General features: G+C 33.4%; 1 protein-coding gene across 1 annotated transcript; it reads right to left on the bottom strand.

Annotated features, from left to right (window-relative positions):
* Positions 1-6,354: 6,354 nt before the first annotated feature.
* On the bottom strand, positions 6,355-17,629 carry LOC125668235 (uncharacterized). The gene is made up of 5 exons (XM_048902090.2): positions 17,510-17,629; positions 16,578-16,678; positions 13,868-13,929; positions 12,909-13,136; positions 6,355-9,665 (listed from the first exon to the last, which is right to left on the bottom strand). Exons 2-5 carry the CDS (start codon positions 16,675-16,677, stop codon positions 9,339-9,341), a joined length of 717 nt encoding a protein of 238 aa, XP_048758047.2. The 5' UTR covers position 16,678; positions 17,510-17,629; the 3' UTR covers positions 6,355-9,338.
* Positions 17,630-22,169: the final 4,540 nt, after the last annotated feature.

The raw sequence follows: 22,169 nt of genomic DNA on the forward strand, positions 1-22,169 counted from the left end.
TGGTACTTGTAGTCTACTTTGTACATTTGTACTTTCAATTCATGGTTGAAGTTATCTGGTATCGCTTGCAGTAAACAAGCCCCAAGGTTTATTGAAGCGAAATCTATAATTTTGCGAGTCTATATAATTATAACCACCTGTCTCATACACAGCATTTTCATAGTTATTTTCAAGGGCTACATTTGAAATTCTTAATAGAAATGTAAAAATAAACAATTTCATGAATTCGATGTATTCAGATAATGAAATAAAATCAACTAAAAATATCAAAACTTGACTGTCAGTCACATTACGTACTAGGCCTAGTAATTCGTCATCCAGACTCTACTGTATACTGTTTGATTAAATGATGCTCGCAATATTAGATGATTAATTCTTTTAGTGATAACAACTATATAGTTAGATATATCTTATCCACAATTGAATTAATTATTATTAATTATCTTTTTAACTGAATTGTTGCTCTATTAAAAAGAATTGATGTGCGCAATAGTTCCATAGGCTACAAATGAATTGTAAATAATTAGAAATATCTTCAAATGATTTAAAGAAATCATCAAATCATTTATATTGAGCTCCAAATTAAATTTTGCGAGCAGTAATTCGACCATACTGATGGGTGCATCAATTGAATGGATGAGAGCAATACTTGGATTGCATGATGCACGCATCAATTCAATTGACGAGAGCAATTATTTGAGATTATGTTTTGGCGTTCCATAAATATCACCTATTCGAATAGATGCTATATGCAATTGACTTGTTATTAATATCTGATATTCAATATTTTAAACAATTTTTTGTAAAGAATGGTGTTTGGAAATCAGTGTTAATAAAACAAAAATAATTGTTTTCAACAAATGCAGACATTGATATCCGAAAGGTTTACAGTTATCAAAAATGTTAAACAATACGTTTAAATATTTTGATGTCGTACTTTCTATTTCTGGCTCTTTCCGAGGGCAAAGTCCCTACGTCATCGTTAAGAATACACAAAGATATCAAATCTACCGACACGCCCATTATACATACTATCAAACCAATGGGGAACACTATCAACATCAAAGCAGGGTAAAGATAAAGGCCTCTATGAAATATTCAAAGATTGGGAGACTGGAAATATACATAATTTTTTTTTGCAAATTTATCATTGCAACAGGAAAGAAAGCTCTCAATATTGCAGTTTTATCATGAATAACTGCATGGGTAGACTACCAATTTTTTATTCCATTATTATAGAAATTTTCTCCAGCTAGTATAGACTTGAAAGCACGCCAGAAACTCTTTGTTATATGGTGCATAGATCCTGGATATATAAATAGTTGGATTACAGTTGTAACATATTTTTTGTATCAATAGGGGTAATGTATGTACTGTTAAAAAATATGGGGGGATATCACACATGACCCCCCCCCCCCCTACACACACACACAATTTTGGTTAAAGAACAAAGAAGAGGGTTGTATGTCAAATAAACTGACAACATATTTTTGTGTTAATTTTTTTAAATGGAAAAGTATTAATTTTTTAAAAAGTTTTTAACAAAGAAAGATTATATGTAAATTTAGAATAATTGCAGGTAATCTCAGAATTAAAAGTATATGAAGAAATTGTAAACGTTGATGGACAAAAACATCACACTTGGAATATTTTTTTAATTGTAGAATGCGTATCGTGAATTGTACAGACGACGATTCTCTCACAGACTGAATGTCGTGTATTTATTAAATCGGTAAAGTTAGTTGCTAGAAATTAACTGGCTACTTAATTAACAGAGAAAAATTGGCGAATATAGTAGCCAGCTAATTGATACAGGAAAGGCTAGCTACTAGTAGCCAGTTACTAGAACTAGCTACTTACAATGAGAAATAGCCAGCTACTACAAGGAATATAAGCTATAAATAGCGATTGCCAGCTACAAGGTTTGAATATGAATTATATGATGAAATTTCAAAATTATCTTCTCTTGATGTGTCCTAAACAGATGTAGTAAATACCCGTTTAATTCGAGTTTTACACTCGTCTTGAAAGTTCATTCAAATTTTGCACTGCAAAGGCTAAGAAGCTGGTTAATTCAAGCATGACGTTCGGAATTTCAAAGCATATTCTGATATGAAAATGACTTCCTCATCTAAATAAACCCAATAGATAATTATATATGACAACTGGGATGACTTCAGCTTCTCCATCGTCACCTTCCCATATCTATAAAGTAATATTCTATTATCACATTCATATGCTTATGTCTCTCAATGCAAGAGCTTATTCTGCGTATGATCAGTTTTTAAAACAAATCAGGCTATCGACAAAATAAGTTGATGTTACAACAGTTTTGTTTAAAGTCAGCTTTTCGCAAATTTTATGGTTGTTGTAACGATCCAATTTACATTGGGTTGAATGCTTTCTGACATGTTTCATACGAATTGAGGCCTTTCTTCGCACTGGTTTTGATTGATTGATTGTATCTTGCTTAACGTCTCACTCGAGAAATTTTCACTCATATGGAGAGGTGACCAAGACTGGTGAAGGTCTTCAAATTTAGGCCTATGCTCGGCGCTTGCGGCCATTGAGCAGGGAGGGGTCTTTATCGTGCCACACCTGCTGCGACACGGGACCTCGGTTTTTGCGGTCTCATCCGAAGGACCACCCAATTTAGTCGCCTCTTACGACAAGCAAAGGGATACTGGGAGTATATTCTAACCCAGATCCTTGCGGGATCACTGATTTTGAATACGGCTTACTCCGTTTACCTGATATAGACAAAGGGCTCACGGTGAGTGTGACCAGTCGACAGGGGATGCTTACTCCTTCTAGATACCTGACCCTACCTCTGGTATTTCAGGGGTCAGTGTTTATCCTACTCTTAATTTTGTAATCTTTTTAGGAGTTATGAGACTGATCACTGTTCGTTATCTTCACGTTTTCATTCAAACCCAGCAATCTGTTTCTTGTAGTTCGCTGTCGGTTGTTGTAGATTGTATTCCTTGTAGTAGCTAGTTATACTAGTCCCCAGCTTTTCTTACTTTTAAAATTAGCTGGTTAATTACGGGGCGCCAAATTAACATAAACTCAAATAATCGAAGAAATCTTCAATTAGTTGCAGATATCATCAATTCATTTATTGCTCTCTTTCATTGAATTAATGCGCGCATTAAATCGATTATTGCTCTCATCAAATGAATTAATGCGCGCTTCAATTCAATTATTGCTTTCATCAATTGAATTAATGCGCGCATAAATTGAATTAATGAGAGCAATAAATGATTTAATGCATGCATTAATTCAATTATTGCTCTCTTCAATTCAATTGACGATAGCATCAATTTTGTAGAAATATTGCGCGCAATAATTAATTTAGAGCTCGGTATAAATAATTTGACGATCTCTTTAATTCAATTGAAGATATCTTTAATCATTTACTATGCTTTTGTATAAGGAATTAATGCGCGCTTCAATTCTTTTAAAGAGAGCAACAATTCAATTAAAGAGATCATTAATTCAATTGTAGATATGTTGAATTGAAGATATCTTTAATTATATAGTTTCTCTCTCTAAAAGAATATTATTGCTCTCTTCCAATTAATTCCGATTAAGTTAAAGATATAAGTAATTCAATTGAAGAGAGCAATAATTGAATAATGCGTGCATTAACTCAATTATTGTTCTCATCAATTGATTTAATGCGCGCATTATATCATTTATTGCTCTCTTCAATTGAATTATAGCGCGCATCAATTCAATTGTCAATATCATTAATTCATTTGAAGAGATCATTAATTCAATCAAAGCGCGCATCAAATTCAATTAGTGCGTGCAATAATTCAGAATTGAAGATATCATTAATCATTTGAAGAGATCTTTAATCAAATTGTTGCACGCATCAAATGAGTTGATGATATCTTCAAATAATTGAAGATATCTTCAGTTATTTGAGTTTATGTTAATTTGGCGTGCCATAGTTACTAGTAGCTAATTCTTCCAGTTGCAAATAGCTGGCTATTTCCAAGACTTTGGTAGAAATACTAGAACATGTATTCCAAATCTTTATAAAGCTACTGTCTCAAATAAAGAAAAAAATTATATCGATTATGTCAAATGAAGGTCAACTAGATAAGTCGGCACGACACGAACATCCCTGCCTGCTGTAAAGTCAAATGTAAGAAATCCATCAAAGCATAGCATTGAATGTAGTGCGTATTCAGATTATAAGTTACACGCATTTGGTACAATGAAGAACTCAACAACAATCATATGTTTTAACAGGCATAAAATAAATATATTAATTTTTCAACGTTAAAGGGGCACAACTCCATCAAAAATCAATGAACCGGAAAAAATTCAAACCGGTTAGTAACTCATCAATATACACCTGCATACAAAAAATCAATTCAATATCTCAAAACATTTAGAAAAAAAGTCAGGAAAACTGGTCGTATCAGTAATTTTTCAACGTTTAAGGGGCACCAATGAACCAGAACGAAACTCAAACTCGGCCTATAACTCATCAACATACATCTGCATACAAAAAATCAGTTCAGGTCTTCCAACAGTCTGTCGAGATCCCCATGGGCATGAATTATGCTCCTTTGCTAGCTGACCTGTTTTTATATTGTTATGAAGCAAAATATTTATTTAAAAACTTTAACGCAAGAAGAAAAAATCTCTTGCTGTGGCCCTCAATTTGACATTTAGATATATGGACGATATATTATCTATTAATGATAATTTTCATTCATATGTCGATTTGATATATCCCTGTGAAATCAAAATAAAAGACACCACAGAGTCGTCCACTTCTGCTTCATACTTAAATATTTCATTGAAAATTGATATTAACGGCAAACTTACAACTCAACTTCATGACAAACGAGATTATTCCAGCTTCTCCATCATCGACTTCCCATATTTATGTAGCAATATTCCATTATCATCTGCATATGGTGTTTATATATCTCAACTGATTCGATACACAAGGGCTTGTTCTACATATGGTTAGTTCTTAAATCGAGGCAGGCTACTGACCAACAAAGTTGATGGTGCAGGGGTTTCAACAGTCTCATTAAAGTCAGCATTTTGCAAATTCTATGATCGTTATAACAATCTAGTTTGCCAACCTATCATTGGGTCAAATGCTGTCCGACTTGTTTCACACCAATTGTTAGGTCGTTCTTGGCACACTGATTTTGACTACAGATAACTCCGTTTACCTGATCAAGATATAGGGCTCATGGCAGGTGTGACTGGTCAACAGGGGATGCTTACTCCTCCTAGGCACCTGGTCCCACCTCTGGTGTATCCAGGGGTCCATGTTTGCCCAACTCTGTATATGGTATTGCTTAAAGGAGTTATGAGATTGCTCACTGTTCGTTATCTTTATACCTTTCAATATCTTAAGGCATTTAGAAAAAAGTCTGGAAAACTGGTCGCAACAGTAATTTTTTAAGTTAATGGGGCACAACTCTATCAAAAATCAACAAATCGGAAAAAACTCAAACTTGATATGCATCTCATCAATATACACCTGCATACAAAAAAAATCCACTCAATATCCCAAGGCGTTTAGAAAGTCCAGAGAACTGGGTGTTGCGGAAGGCGGACAAGGGTAAAAGTATATGCCCCAACAACTCTGTGGTGGGGACATAAAGAATTTTACTAAACATTTTTAAAATACGAAATAATGTTGCGTGTCAGTTGGAATAACAAATAGATATAATACCATAATAATTTGATGACTTCATCAAAAGTATGCATGTCAAAAATTAATATTTGTATATCAAATATTATGTGATTATACATACAAGAATATAATGATATAAATATATTTCTTTACCACCTATAAATAATCATATTATAATTCCCAATTGCTACAAACTTTTGTATTCAAGTTTATCTGTCCCGTTGTTTGATTTTTTTTGTCTGATATGCTATCTATTTGGACCTTTCCCTGTCTTTTTCTCTATTGTTTATCAATTTATGCCTCATATTCTCCCAAGGGCCCAGAATTGGTTATTTTAAAAAAGGAATAGTAAAGGTAATGTTCATTTTTTTTTTTAAAGAATTAAAATGAGTCCACGTGGCTCGTAAAGTCATTTTATGTAATATAATAACAATTTTATGTATTTATCTGAATTTATTTCCCATTAATCTTCAAATTACATCCCCTGAATTTTTGCTTCTTGGACAAAAATTCAATCTGCTATATAAGTGAGCGCCTAGTGTAACTTCTTATGAACATGCAATCATTTCCGAGTTTATACACATCATTCATTGATCTTCATAATATTGGAAAGGAATAAGGTGATCACCGAAATGAGCCTTACTATCTCGTTATAAATAAATCATATAACAATGAGAACAAATCATAAATTCTCTTTTTATTGACATTCCTCGTAAAGAAAGGGAACATCGAAAGTGTGCCTTTTTCTTTATCAAAATAAAAAAGAAGAAAAAAGATAAAGGGTCCTTTTAGATCTCATGAACAACATACAGTTGTGTACATGAAAAGCATGGCAAGCACCAATACAGTACAAATAAAAATAAACAATACTGTATCAAAATAAAGCAATGTATATTTACATTGCACCGGTATGTGAGCAAATACTGAGCACTATATATTCTCTGGTATTGGGCAGCTTTCGTTTGATAAATAAGTTATGAATTTCGGGAGTAAGAATCCTTCTTTTCCACTGGTTACTCCCATTGGGCGGGCTACTGTCATTAAAACCTTGCTTATTCTAAAACTGAATCATTTGTTTATATCACTTCCTACTCCAAAGAAAGAAACAATCTCTTATTTATACAAAATTATTTTTGAATTCCTATGGAAATCTAGTGTAGATAAAGTTAAGAGGTCTGTGATAACACAAGACTATCTATCGGGTGGTATCAAGATGGTTGATATAAGCAATTTTATTACATCATTGAAATGCTCTTGGATTAAAAGGTTTACTAGGTCCAACTGTCAGAAACCATGGATGAATATTTTTTTTGCCATGTATGGAAATGATATTTTAAAGAAATTATATGACTTTGGAGATTGTTTTATTGTGGAACAATTATGTGTTAAAAGCAATGTTTTTTGGAAGGATGTTTTTAATGCTTGGTTTTTTTATTTGAAGACTAGTCAAAATCTTCCAAATATTAAAAATAATTTTCATAATATTCCAGTGTGGTACAATTCTAATATTAGAATTGCGGGAAAACCTGTGTTTTATGAGAAATGGTATGAAAAGGGGATTAAAGCTGTTCAAGATTTTTTTGATACTGATTGTAACTTCCATACCATAGAAAAATTTCAGTGTTTATACAATCTTCAAGAAGTATGTGTAATGAAATACAATAGCATTATTACTGCAATTTCAAAATATTTAAAATGTCTGTCAATTGATAGACACTCAACCAAACAAAATGTTAATCCATGTATGCCTATATTTTTTGAACCAGTTTTATTACATGAAAGATGTTCTAATATTATTTACAATATTTTAAATGCAAAAGAAGATATCCCAACTTCTATGGGCAAGTGGAAAACTGAACTATCTTCATATGGAGTAGATGATATTTCAGTGCAAGATGTGTTTAAAATTTGTTTCAAAACATCTAGTGATTCTTCTGTTCAGTGGCTACAGTTTAGAATTTTACATAGAATTCTTCCTGTTGGTTATTATTTGAAAAACAGTGTTAAAACAGATGATCTCTGTAGATTTTGTACAAGTAATATTGAAACAATAACACATATTTTTACTTCGTGTAATAAGACCCAAACATTGTGGAGTGAGTTAAGTCTTCATATATATAGAAAAATTTCAGAAAGAATTGGTTTTAATGTGTCAAATATAATATTTGGTGAAATTCCACTGTCTTTAAATAATAAAGCTATAAACTTTATAATTCTATATGCTAAACAATACATATTTATCTGTTTAATGCAGAATAAAGAACCAAATCTTGTTGGATTACTATGTCACTTAAAGTTTAAATATGCAATTCAAGCATTTAAAATACATAACTTTGATAAAATATGGATGAAGTGGGAAAATATTTTTGCAATTGATTAATTATTACTACATGTACTTGTCATTATTTTTAGTACATGTATTATTGTTATTATTATTACTTTCACTATTGTACAGCAAGTAACCTAAACCACAGGGAGATGTATGCATGTATGAAAGGTATGTTTGTGTAAGTGTTTGATGTATTGTATGTAACCAAAAAAATAAATAAATTATAAAAAAAAAAAAAAAAAAAAGTTATGAATTTCGTATTCACGAGTTGCTTCCACAGCTACTGGTATGTTCTATAAACATTCTCACACATTCAAAATCTGCAAAGTAGCATGAACAGCAGAATAACGAGTACATGGTTAATTAGATTAAGTACATGTAGTGTACCAAGAATTAAAAGTTCACAGGATACATGAAAGACTTGTAAGTCAAAATAAATAGCTGGCAATAGGCAAAACTGAATAAGGTGTACATCTAAATCTGAATAGCATTACAAACATGTTGAATAATGAATACTCTCATTTTAACCGTTTCTCTGTGACAACCCTTTCAAGCCCCAATGTGTTCATTTCCCCACAACTTACAACTGGATGTAAAATTGTTCACTTGCAAGTAAATCAAAGATCAGGGACTATGTAGATTTACATGAAATGCCATGTGTATTCAAGTAGTTTTGACATGTCGATTTTTTACTTCCATTTTCATTTCAAATATAAATATAAGGAATCACTGTCTAGGCTTTTTGAGTAACTCGAGGTGATAAACTACAATGGAAAATGCATAACAGCGAATGGAAAAATAGACAGGGATTCCTTAATATATACAGTGTATAAATGTTTCTCTCTCTCTATATATAGAGTTTATAGTCTCTATAGTTTCTCTCTCTCTATATATATATACATTTCTCTATATATATACATATTCTCGTTTTAATATGTATATTATGCACTATATAGAGTGACTCTGACGGCAAAATACACACACACACATATATATATATACACACACACATATATATACAAAGTGCCTTTGACGGCAAAATACATGCTAGTGAACCTTTTATAATCTAATACATCATTATCCTTGGTTCATTAAATCTGTGACATCACTATGATGTATCTGATAAAATAAATACCTGTATTGGTATAAGGCAGATGCTGCTTCTGTATATTCATATCTACATGTGATACCCAAGACAACCTTCTGGTATATAAAGTCAATAATTCTTATGAGAATATTGAGCTCATTGGTTTCATGTATTCGGAACCATTCTAAATGCTGAATTGAGCTTTGGGAAACTGAAAACAGAAATGGCAAAGAGTGTCTAATGTTTCATGTGCCAAAACCCATTTGATGATGACTGCTGCTCTGACACCCCTCTGGTTCTGATTTACCGGACAGTCCACAGCAGGGGAAATAAAATGTCCCATGTAATTTGACTGGTGTCTTTGGGTGGTATCTGCAGATAGTGGTCGCTGAAATTGCAGCATGACATCGCGGGCAATCCTTCAGGGACTGACGCCGAAATCGGCCACGACACTCCACGGTTTCTTCAGCCGTAGACAGCACGTGCAGCTTTCTCTTCAGCCGGAGCTTGTTGTCCTTCTCCTGTTGCAGCTCTGTATTCCTCAGGTCCAGAATAGTGGACATCAACATCAACTGCAACAGAAATAAAATGGTCACCAGATCTTCAGATTCACAGAGAAATTGATGTAAAGAACTGTAATAATTTGATGCGCATATGTGATAATTGAAAATTAATGCGAGATTCTATATATATTTTTTTTCATCAGATATTTACTACCCATCAAAGGTTTTTTTCTCCAGATTAAATTCTGGTGATCCTAAGATATGTACTTTACCCAGATTTTAAAAAATGTTTAATGAAAGAAGCACATTTCACTTTAAACAAGAGGCCCAAGGGCCACATTGCTCAACTGATTTACCTTGGCCCATATTTCAAGATTTTCCTTATATATTTGCATGTAAATCTTTGATCCCTATTATGGTACCAACCTACTTCCGGGGACCATGATTTTTACACACTTGAATCTGCACTATGTCAGGAAGCTTTCATGTAAATATAAAATTCTTTGGCCCAGTGGTTCTGGAGAAGAAGATTTTTTTTTAAAAGTTGTTCTTGTATATTCACTATTTCACTATTATCTCCCTTTAGAAAGGGGTGTAGCCCTGCATTTGAACAAACTTGAATCCTCTTCACCCAAGGATGCTTTGTGCCAAGTTTGGTTGAAATTGGTCTGGTGGTTCTGGAGAAGATTTTAAAAAGTTGTTAATGTATTTTCACTATTTCGCTATCATCTCCCCTTGTAAAGGGGCGTGGTCCTTCATTTAAACATATGTGAATCCCCTTCACCCAAGGATGCTTTGTGCCAAGTTTGGTTGAAATTGGCCCAGTGGTTCTGGAGAAGAAGATTTTTAAAAGTTGTCAATGTATTTTCACTATTTTGCTATTATCTACCCTTGGAAAGGGACATGGCTCTTCATTTTAACACACTTAAATCCCCTTCACAGAAGGATGCTTTGTGCCAAATTTGGTTGAAATTGGCCCAGCGGTTCTGGACAAGAAGTTTTTACAAGAGGCCCAAGGGCCACATCGCTCACCTGAGTTACCTTGGCCTATATTTCAAGATTTTCCTTATATATTCGCAAGTAAAACTTTGATCCCTATTGTGGCCCAAACCTACTTCCGGGGACCATAATTTCTAGAAACTAGAATCTGCACTGTGTTAGGAACCTTTCATGTAAATGTAAAAGTCTTTGGCCCAATGGTTCTTGAGAAGAAGATTTTTAAAGATTTTCCCTATATATTAATTTGTATGTAAAACTTTGATCCCCTATTGTGGCCCCATCCTACCCCCTGGGGCCATGTTTTGAAAAAACTTGAATCTACACTATGTCAGGAAGCTTTTCTGTAAATGTCAGCTCCTCTGGCCCAGTGGTTCTTAAGAAGATTTTTAAATGACCCTAACCTAATTTTGCATTTATGTGATTATCTCCCTTTTAAAGGGGGCATGGCCCTTCATTTGAGCAAACTTGAAAGCCTTTCACCCAAGGATGCTTTTGGTCAAGTTTGGTTGAAATTGACCCAGTGGTTCTGGAGAAGAAGATGAAAATGTGACAAGTTTACAATGACGACGACGACAGACAACGGACAAATTTTGATCAGAAAAGCTCACTTGAGCCTTTGGCTCAGGTGAGCTAAAAACTAAGGTGATTTTTTTTCTGGTGTGGTGATTTTTTGTTTGTGTTTTGTTAGTTTACTTTTGTGTATGTGTGTGTGTATGGGTTTTTTAGTTTTTGGCCTTTGATGGTCATCATACAACAAATATTAACCAGATGCCACTGCTTACTGTCACTAGCAGATGATGACCACCACTGCTTAATGTCAACTGCCTGCATGATGACCATAAAGCAATGGATGGTGTTCATTCTATGCAAGATGGGGGAGGGGGGTATTATTAGCAGATCTGGTTGCTGTCTAAAAAGTTCCTAGATCAGGTTCAGGAAATAATAGCTTTAGGAAAAAGATCAAAATTACATATTGCAGTTAATGCTACATTGTAATTATAATATTCATTTTCATTTCATTTAAATTAAATTCATCATTACAGATATACTACAATAAAAAAAATTTTGGTCATCAATATCGGGTACAGAAAGTTGATTTTCGTGAAGCTCGTAGGTAGATACATCACTGACATGTATTGTCTGACTCTTGGTAATCATGCAGTTGGCAATGTGCAGGGGGTATGGAGCGCCAAATGAAAATAATGGAAGATATCATCAATTCATTTGATACACGCAGCAATTCAATTAAAGATCTGTTCAAAAAAAAATTTAAAAATTAAAAATATCTGCACTATCATTGAATTGTTGCTCTCTTAAATTGAATTAATGATATCATTAATTCAATTAATGCACACAATAATTCTTTTCTAAGGGGCAATTCTATCTACAATTGAATTAATGATCTCTTTAACTGAATTGTTTCTCTCTTTAAAATAATTCATAAACACATCAAATCAATTACTGCGCGCAATAATTAATTTGATGTGCACATCAAATCAGATACGAATGTATCTTCAAATAATTAATGTTATCTTCAATTATTTTCAATTATGTTAATTTGGTGCTCTTTAAGTGGTACTGAGCAGTTGACAGTGCACAGTGGCACTGAGCAGTTGGCAGTGACAGTGCACAGTGGTACTGACTGAGCAGTTGACAGTGCACAGTGGTACTGAGCAGTTGGCAGTGACAGTGCACAGTGGCACTGAGCTGTTGGCTGCGACAGTGGCACTGAGCAGTTGGCAGTGACAGTGCACAGTGGCACTGAGTAGATGGCAGTGACAGTGCACAGTGGTACTGACTGAGCAGTTGGCAGTGACAGTGTACAGTGGTACTGACTGAGCAGTTGGCAGTGACAGTGTACAGTGGTACTGACTGAGCAGTTGGCAGTGACAGTGTACAGTGGTACTGACTGAGCAGTTGGCAGTGACAGTCCACAGTGGTACTGAGCAGTTGGCAGTGACAGTGTACAATGGTACTGACTGAGCAGTTGGCAGTGACAGTGTACAGTGCAGTGGTACTGACTGAGCAGTTGGCAGTGACAGTGCACAGTGGTACTGAGCAGTTGGCAGTGACAGTGCACAGTGGTACTGACTGAGCAGTTGGCAGTGACAGTGCACAGTGGTGCTGAGCAGTTGGCAGTGACAGTGCACAGTGGTACTGACTGAGCTGTTGGCAGTGACAGTGCACAGTGGCACTGAGTAGATGGCAGTGACAGTGCACAGTGGTACTGAGCAGTTGGCAGTGACAGTGCACAGTGGTACTGAACAGTTGGCACTGACGGCTGAGTCCACTCTAAAAATGTTAAAGTATTACCTTTTCTTGGAGTTGGGTTATTGTCTGACGTTGTCTTCTGGTTTCCATCGTGAGATCTTCATTAACTTGCCGCAGGCGATCATTGTCTTGACTGAGACCAGTAGCCTGCTCACGCCACTTTTCCTTCTCTAAAGCGATTTCTTTCAGTATTTTTATTTCTTGCTCCTGTTCTGCTATTTTTGTCAAAGCTTCTTGTTTGATCAAAATGTCTGCTTCCAATCCGAGCAACTGAAATCAAAATTCAGATACTGAAGATCTGATATGAGATGAAGCAGTACTTTGAAAACATTCTAAAACCACAGGGACTGTGGTATTAGATATTGATATAATTTTAGATACGCCCTTGTTTCCACTATTGATATGGGTGAAAATGAACTAACCCCTGCATGCAATGAGGCATATAGCCTATGCTAATTCATTTATTGTTGCTAATATATATATACATGTATATATAATTTAATTCTTATTGTATCCTTGTCTCTGATTGGTCAAATTCCAATTGAGGAATGCAGGTTATTTTTGTATAACCTGGTTTGGTATGGGGACACACACCCTTGACAACCAGAAGCCGGAACTATTTTTTCTCTCTCTCTAAATTTACATCGCAGCACTGTTTTCAACCTTTTATGGAATAGAAAGTCAATGTGTACAATAAGATACTTCGGGTTGATATACATGTTTTCTCGTTGTCAATATTAGCATCTACTGTACACAAATCACTTTCTCTGTATGATGGTCGAATAATAGATTAAAACAAATATATTATATTCGCATTAATGATTTACCAAGTAAGCATTTTCCTGTTCATTTATATATATATAAAGAGACACATTGTGCAAATTCGATTTTGTTATCAATCATAGAAAACCTCGATTTTTATAATCACTGTAAGTGATTCGTATCAAAAATTCAAAATTAGTGATTTATTTCTAGTAGTCAAGTTAGTGTATTGTCGCTACCTTCTGCTTTAGGATGTCAATTTCTTCTTGTCGAACAGCCACTTGATTTTCTAAATCCACAACTGGAGAACATCATATAAAGAAAACAGATGAATAAGGTATTAACAATCATTTCCATCGGAAATATATACATTAGGCATATATTAAAATCGACCGACTTATAAAAATTGGCCTCGCCTCCTTATGATGTCACTTCGTAATTGCAGCATGAGAATAATATATTTTCTAAGTCAGAAAATAATTAGGAAGAATTGTTTAAGCACACTAAAATCTGATATCTCCCCTTCCATTTTCCATAGTTTTTACAAACATTTTTGGGGATCATCTTTAAGTGGAAAATTGAGAATTACAGTACATAACATTCGCCTATCTGTATATGTGCTTCAACCAAGGAACAGTGTTGTGAACATATGATAATAAATCAAACTTATCAACATACCAAATATCAAACGCCTATATCAAAAGACAAAAATACTTATTCTCCAGACAACAAAAATTCTATTATTTGACCTTTATATAAAATGTCAAGGTCATAAAAAATTACACGTAACACATTGTCTTATCATGGTATACAACATACCAAATATCAAAGGCCAATGTAAAAAGACAAAAAGGTTAATTATGGTCCGGACAACAAAATTAATATGACCAAAATTCTATTATTTGACCTTCACACAAAAGGTCTACGTCAAAGGTAATCAAAAATGGCACATGACACACCATCTTATCATGGTATACCCACATACCAAATATCAAAGGCCTAGCCCAAAAAATTCCATTATTTGTTGACCTTTACATAAAAGGTCAAGGTCAAAGATAATCAAAAATGGCATATTGTCTTATCATGGTATACCCATATACCAAATATCAAAGGTCTACGTCAAAGGAAAAAAGTTATGGTTTTGGACAACAAAAATGCCCAAAAAATTCTATGGTATACCCACATTCCAAATATTAAAGGCCTATGTCAAAAGACAAAAAAGTTATGGCCAGGAAAAAATTTGTATTAGAAGCAGAAGAAGAAGAATTCACACTAAAACGATATGTATGTTGATAATGAAATGTTGAGAATTGAAAATACAAGCAAAGGTTTCAACCAGGATTTTTCTTGTACACCCAAAGTCACATTCATGGTGTACTGCATACGATATGAAGCACTGAGGTTACCAAAGAACCAAAAGATTAGGCTCAGGTGAGCTAAAAAGTTGTACAAAAATGCTAGCACTATAAATCTAAAAACATGTTTACTGTTTTTGGCTTACTATTCAATATGTTTTCTGTATGGAGCGCCAAATTAACATAAACTCAAATAATTGAAGATATCTTTAATTATTTGAAGATATCATCAATTCAATTGTTGCTCTCTTTAATTGAATTAATGCCCGCATTAAATCAATTATTGCTCTCATCAAATGAATTAATGCGCGCTTCAATTCAATCATTGCTCTCATCAATTGAATTAATGCACGCATCAATTGAATTAATGAGAGCAATAATTGATTTAATGCGCGCATTAATTCAATTATTGCTCTCTTCAATTCAATTGATGCGCGCATTAATTCAATTAATGAGAGCAATAATAGATTTGATGCACGTATTAATTCAATTATTGTTCTCTTCAATTCATTTCATGAGAGCATCAATTTAGTAGAAATATTGCTCGCAATAATTAATTTAGAGCTCGGTTTAAATAATTTGATGATCTCTTTAATTCATTTGAAGATATCTTTAAATCATTTACAATGCTTTTGTATAAGGAATTAATGCGCACATCAATTCTTTTAAAGAGAGCAACAATTCAATTAAAGATATCATTAATTCAATTGTGGATATGTTGAATTGAAGATATCTTTAATTATATAGTTGCTCTCTCTAAAAGAATTATTGCTCTCTTCAAATGAATTAAAGATATCATTAATTCAATTGAAGAGAGCAATAATTGAATTAATGCGCACATTAAATCAATTATTGCTCTCATCAAATGAATTAATTCGTGCATCAATTCAATTATTGGTCTCATCAATTGATTTAATGCGCGTATTATACCAATTATTGCTCTCTTCAATTGAATTGTAGCGCGCATCAATTCAATTGTTGATATCATTAATTCATTTGAAGAGATAATTAATTCAATTGAAGCGCGCATCAATTCAGTTGAAGAATTAATGCTATCATCAATTCAATTAATGCGCACAATAATTCAGAATTGAAGATATCATTAATTATTTGAAGAGATCTTTAATTCAATTGTTGCGAGCATCAAATGAATTGATGATATCTTCAAATAATTGAAGATATCTTCAATTATTTGAGTTTATGTTAATTTGGTGCTCCATATTTCTGGGGGAGATAATTAGGACAGTCCTATTCTAGCTGCAGTTCTGTAGCTCCCCATTCATCAGAATGTCCCAATATAACAGAACTGCAGCTATAATTCGTCCAATGAGCTAATCAGCAATGTGCGAAGTGATAGCGATTTGCTTTAATCAATCTCAAGGAGAACGAGTTAATCAATGATGGTAATCAGTACAAAAATCAAGTTTTACCCAGTGAGATTCCTTATTATCTGTGTTTCAGTTTACGTCTTATAAAATATGTTGACAAATGTCTTTTGGCTTTCATGTAACTTGTCTATGCCCTGTTTGGGCTCTGAATTCTATTTTACAACATGCAGATGCTTCAATAGATATCATACACCTATAAAACGTACCTCTGATGGCCTGCGTGACATTGTTCCCAAAGTGTGGAACAGTGGACCCCAGGTTGATACCGCTTGTACTTTCAGTTGCCTGTCCCTGATTCATATTCATTCTGATGGTAACAAATATTTATAATGTATACAATGTATATAAATATATATATATATATATATATATATATAATTAGTTTGTGTGTATATATATACATAACATGTATATTTAATTTTGTATGCTGTAGTATTCACTTCTCCTTCTGGTGGTAACAAATATTTATAATGTATACAATGTATATAAATATATATATATATATATAATCAGTTTGTGTGTATATATATACGTAACATGTATATTTTTGTATGCTGTAGTATTCACTTCTCCTTAAACCATGTATGAAACAAGTGCCTGTGGTTTGACAGAATTGAAATAAATACGTCCGATCTTATACAGAAAATAACTTTATACTGGGTGGTTACTTACGGACCCAGGCCGTTCCCCTCTTTATCATGTGTATTTCGCATTTACAGGACACCCCCCCCCCCCTTCGTGAATTCATTTATCTTAAAATACAGACGATTCTTAAATGATTTACGTAAAAAATAAATAAAAATCTATAAAATTTTGTATTGGCACCGTTCCAGTTGGAGTGCTGAAGCCTGAAGTAAATCAGAAACAAAACACGTATATCATATGCGATCCGTTTTATTTTATAATTAGCGTAAACATTCAAGAGATGAAATAAAACGTTGTTACATGCCAACATCTTTTGTTTTTATCTTTTTAGGAAATGTTTGTCACAAAACATGGATTTCAAGACTGTTTGTATACAATGACCTAAATTTGTGACATGCTTGATGTTGATCTAATCACAGCTGGAAAAGGCTATGATAAACGTCTTGAATAGCTTTTGTTAAAAGAATGTAATTAAAGTCGTTAAAATATTTACCGTATTTTAGGTGATCTTCAATCTTTGTGAATAATTCCCACAGGTGAATATGACAGCCACTGGTTAATAAATGGAATTCCCCTGTGTGTGTATATACGCAAGTGCCATGCCTCGTGATCACGTATGACGTTGATTTTAAAAAAATAAGTGAAAGTGCAGTGAAAGCTGTTCTGAAATTAATCTATGTGACAGGGTGATACTTTTCTAAAGTAAATATATTATTTCATCATTTAGATTATGAAGATTAGTACATGACAAAAGTTGTCTTTACTTTAATTTATTTTATGTACAACTTAATAGTATATGCAAATATCTCTAAAGTTATTTATAGATTATGAGATCATAATGGTCAGTAATAGCACCATGTAAATATTTATAGAATATAGAACTCTCCAATTTCATTGGTTGTCTAAGTTCCCTCTCTTTGCTATCGTTCACATTTTGAATTGTCTTCTAAGAGTATAGAAGTGTTTTCTAGAAGATTTTCCTAGTACAATTTGAATGTAAGTAAATATGACTTTCTTTTGAGTTTTTATGATCATATATAATTCACAGTACATGTGCTTACTTTGAATTAATGCATTTGCTGATCAATAGTTAGATTTTATGCATTTTCTATAATGGTAATTGAGTAAGAGTGATCATATGCATTTCTACATTATCTTTAAGTTATCAATTAAAACTAAAGAGTAAAATGTATATCAGTATGAATGTATATTAAAACTATAAATCATGATTGAACCAAATGTAGTCCATCCAATCCGATGGTCCCTTACCAATCAGTCAGTCAGTCCCAACGTGGGTGCCAAATGTAATAGTGTGGATTGTATAGGTATATAAACAACACAACACCAATGGTAGGGTTCAATAAGAGTTTGTATTCTCTTCTAATTAACTCTGAAATATATAACAAGAATATCACATATAATATATATCATGAATTAAAACATATAGTATAAAAATCTCATTTGCTCAGCACAGTTTACAACCAAGAGTTATTCCCCTTAATTAATAGTGCTTATAAAGATATATTTGACTATTGATTACTATATGGTATAAATAATAAATAGATTTATCTTACTCGACTATTGCGCTTAATTAAGTAATCATAGACTAAATAATCAACTTGATAAGAATATTAAGAACTTATCATAATGCAAAGAATATACAAAAAAAAATGCAATGTCAAACCTATGTGTGACACAGAGCCAAATTTCTTGTCAGGTCCAGAATATTCTATATGCTGGTAATAAATCTATATAGAAATAATGAAATATCAAATACTTATGTGAAACTAATGTTACATTACTTATTCACACAAGGAAATCATAAAAAGTAAAAATAGCTGAATACTACTCGAACACTCTGACATTCACACATAACATATTTAAACTACTACATTTGATTCAATCATGATTTATAGTTTTAATATACAATCATACTGATATACATTTTACTCTTTCGTTTTAATTGATAACTTAAAGATAATGTAGAAATGCATATGATCACTCTTACTCAATTACCATTATAGAAAATGCATAAAATCTAATTATTCAGCGAATGCATTAATTCAAAGTAAGCACATGTACTTTGAATTATATATGATCATAAAAACTCAAAAGAAAGTCATATTTACTTACAGTCAAATTGTACTAGGAAAATCTTCTAGAAAACACTTCTATACTCTTAGAAGACAATTCAAAATGTGAACAATAGCAAAGAGAGGGAACTTAGACAACCAATGAAATTGGAGAGTTCCATATTCTATAAATATTTACATGGTGCTATTACTGACCATTATGATCTCATAATCTATAAATAACTTTAGAGATATTTGCATATACTATTAAGTTGTACATAAAATAAATTAAAGTAAAGACAACTTTTGTCATGTACTAATCTTCATAATCTAAATGATGAAATAATATATTTACTTTAGAAAAATATCACCCTGTCACATCTATATAATTTTTAAAAAAATTAAAGTTCGAATTCTGCTCACCTCCACATTGATGATGTGAATAAATATATACCCCGTCCCAAATAATATATTAGCAGGCGGCCTATACTAAGAGCTACATAGAACTGTGCATGTACTGTGTAGCTAATTTCCGAAATAACACCTTCGTTTCCACAGAAATTACTATGTAGCTAACATTGTTGAATATTCATATCTGCTTGATTTGCTAACATATTTGCACTGGACACAGGGAGAATCAACGTTCACATTCGAACATATTCTTTTAACTAAGCACCGTCCCCAGGAGTGGTTATTCTCTTCAGAGAAGTCGAGAGACATAGCCTTCACCGATGAAGGCTATGCCTCTCGACTTCTCCAAAGAGAATAAGGAGTGGTGTCTACAAACTTGTTACCATGATTGATATGCATTATTTTGTAAAATTACACAATTCTGCTTTGGACTGGGGAAAATCCTACTCGAAACAATATTTAGAGGTTCCTAATTAAGCATCGTCCCCAGGTGTCCTTTGCAGTTTTGTGATAGATTTACAATTACAGTATTTCAAATGTGTGTGCATGTGCTATAGCAATAATACATATAATGCACTACATCTATAGGCAATTAAGTTTTAATCTTCATGCTTTGTACATTATACTGACAATTACAGTCCTACACTGGACACAGGGAGAATCCCATTTAACACTCAGGGGTCCCCTGGTGTCCTTTGCAGTTCTGTAACCATTAATTACTATTATGAGGGTATATACATATATGTGTGGTAGTATCGGTCTATATTATCTCCATTTCATTATTTTCTACTTGCTTGTCTACGTAAATTCCTATCTTCGTATTCGAGTTGTTTATTTCATGAAACAGGAAGAGAGTTATCTTTTATTTTCAAACGTATTTTATTACAAAACTTCTCATTGGTTACTTCTAGATTTATTATCAAATCACATTACAGGTAACTTTTACTTTCATTCTTTTGTTAAGAATAGTATTTAAACCCGAGCACAACCGTGCTCGGGGCTTCTGCTGAGCCATTCCTTGCAACAAGGTAAATATCAGGAGTTGCCTCACCCTGTATTTTTGATTATTGTTTCTTTATTTTTCCTATTTAGTTATATTTTTCTCTCAAGCCACATTCATTCCCCGGGATTATTATTTTGGTATTTATCATACAATTGTTGAACTTTATTAAAGGTTTAAAACTTTATTTATTATTTTATTGCTAGCCTCACTCTAGGCGGACTCAAACTTACCTGGAAATATCTAAAGGGTTGAATACTTTATATAACACCTATCATCATTTTAAAAAAAACACAACGCGAAGTAAAAAGAACATATCAATAGTAGTGGCAGAATGCCCAACTACTACATATGTATATATTTGCAGTGGTTCATATATTGCACTATATCTAGTCTCAATTAGGTTAATTCTTGCTGAAGAAGTATAGTTGATATTGTCTAAATATTGTCAATATGTTTATGTTATAGCGATGGTACATGTGATGTAAATGCACAACATCTAGTCATATTTTTCAGTCCCCAATCATTGTTACTAATAACTGCATTCAATCTAACTTGTATTGTAATCATAATCGTAATTCAAAACTTTGTTAAATACATGAATGCTATGCATGTCTGTCTTTTGTATATGTCTTAAATCTTAACTGTTCTTTGTATATTTGCCCCTTGTGGTGGGTCCATAATTTGTCAATAAATCATTTCATATCATATACCCACTTGGTTTTCTTAAATTTGTGATTATGCTCCTTTCTCTCTCTCTCTCTCTCTCTCTCTCTCTCTCTCTCTCTCTCTCTCTCCCCGTCTTCACTTATCACATATTCGACTCTCTTGAAAAAAAATGTATCTATGTTAGTTTTTGAAGCAATCTGATGCAATTAATTACGCCGGTGACCGTTTTGTCTCACACTTGAACAAATGTTGTGCCTTGAAAACAATATACTCATACTCAACAGTATTCCAGCCGGTACAAAAATTGGAAGTTGACTTGGTCTAAAAATCTTGATAAGCTAAGGAGAAAAAGTGGGATCGTTAAAATCCTGGTCCGTTTGGGGGGATTTTCCACGATGATTTACTCAAATAATTTCCCCAAACTCAGAGGGGGGTGGGTTACCTTTCAAGCTTACAATCTTCTCATTCACTACTATGTTAAAACTAAACTGTCCGCAGTCTATTTCTCCCACTTCTGTCATCTCGATCTCTCCATCTGCTACTGGGTGTTCTGGCTCTTCCCTGTTGAACACTCCCTTGAAATGCGTTAAATACCTATCTCGCCATCCTCTCTGACTTCTCTGTCCCCAGTATGCCATTTGTATCCTTTACTCCTCACTGTCTCCTCCTCTTGAATGTCAGTATGCTGGTTAAGTCATACAGCTCCTTCTTCCTTCCATTCTCCGCTGCTCTTTCTCTCTGACCTTGTCCTAGCAAGCTTCACTTTTACCACTCTTCGTGATTCTACATATACTTTCTTCCAATTAATTAAGTTCCCTCCTACATGGCTGGCTCTTCTTTCTGGCCTTACCAATCACTTTCTCTGCTGCCTCTATATACACACCTTTTCCACAGCACGATCACTTCAATTATTTGAGTTTATGTTAATTTGGCGCTCCATGTCACTCACCTCTTCTACCCTCTCTAGATCAGTGCTTGGAACCTGTTCCACACCTCGACTG

This window comes from Ostrea edulis, chromosome 4 (assembly GCF_947568905.1).
Source record: "Ostrea edulis chromosome 4, xbOstEdul1.1, whole genome shotgun sequence".
In the NCBI taxonomy this organism is placed as follows: domain Eukaryota; kingdom Metazoa; phylum Mollusca; class Bivalvia; order Ostreida; family Ostreidae; genus Ostrea; species Ostrea edulis.

Bases quoted from the DNA above. Each gene is read 5' to 3' on its own strand.
- LOC125668235 (XM_048902090.2), bottom strand. From the start codon at position 16,677: ATGAATATGAATCAGGGACAGGCAACTGAAAGTACAAGCGGTATCAAC. The intron at 13,930-16,577 runs GTACGTTTTATA...GATGTTCTCCAG, and splicing joins TGTCACGCAGGCCATCAGAG to TTGTGGATTTAGAAAATCAA. The intron at 9,666-12,908 runs GTAATACTTTAA...TTTCTGTTGCAG, and splicing joins TAACCCAACTCCAAGAAAAG to TTGATGTTGATGTCCACTAT.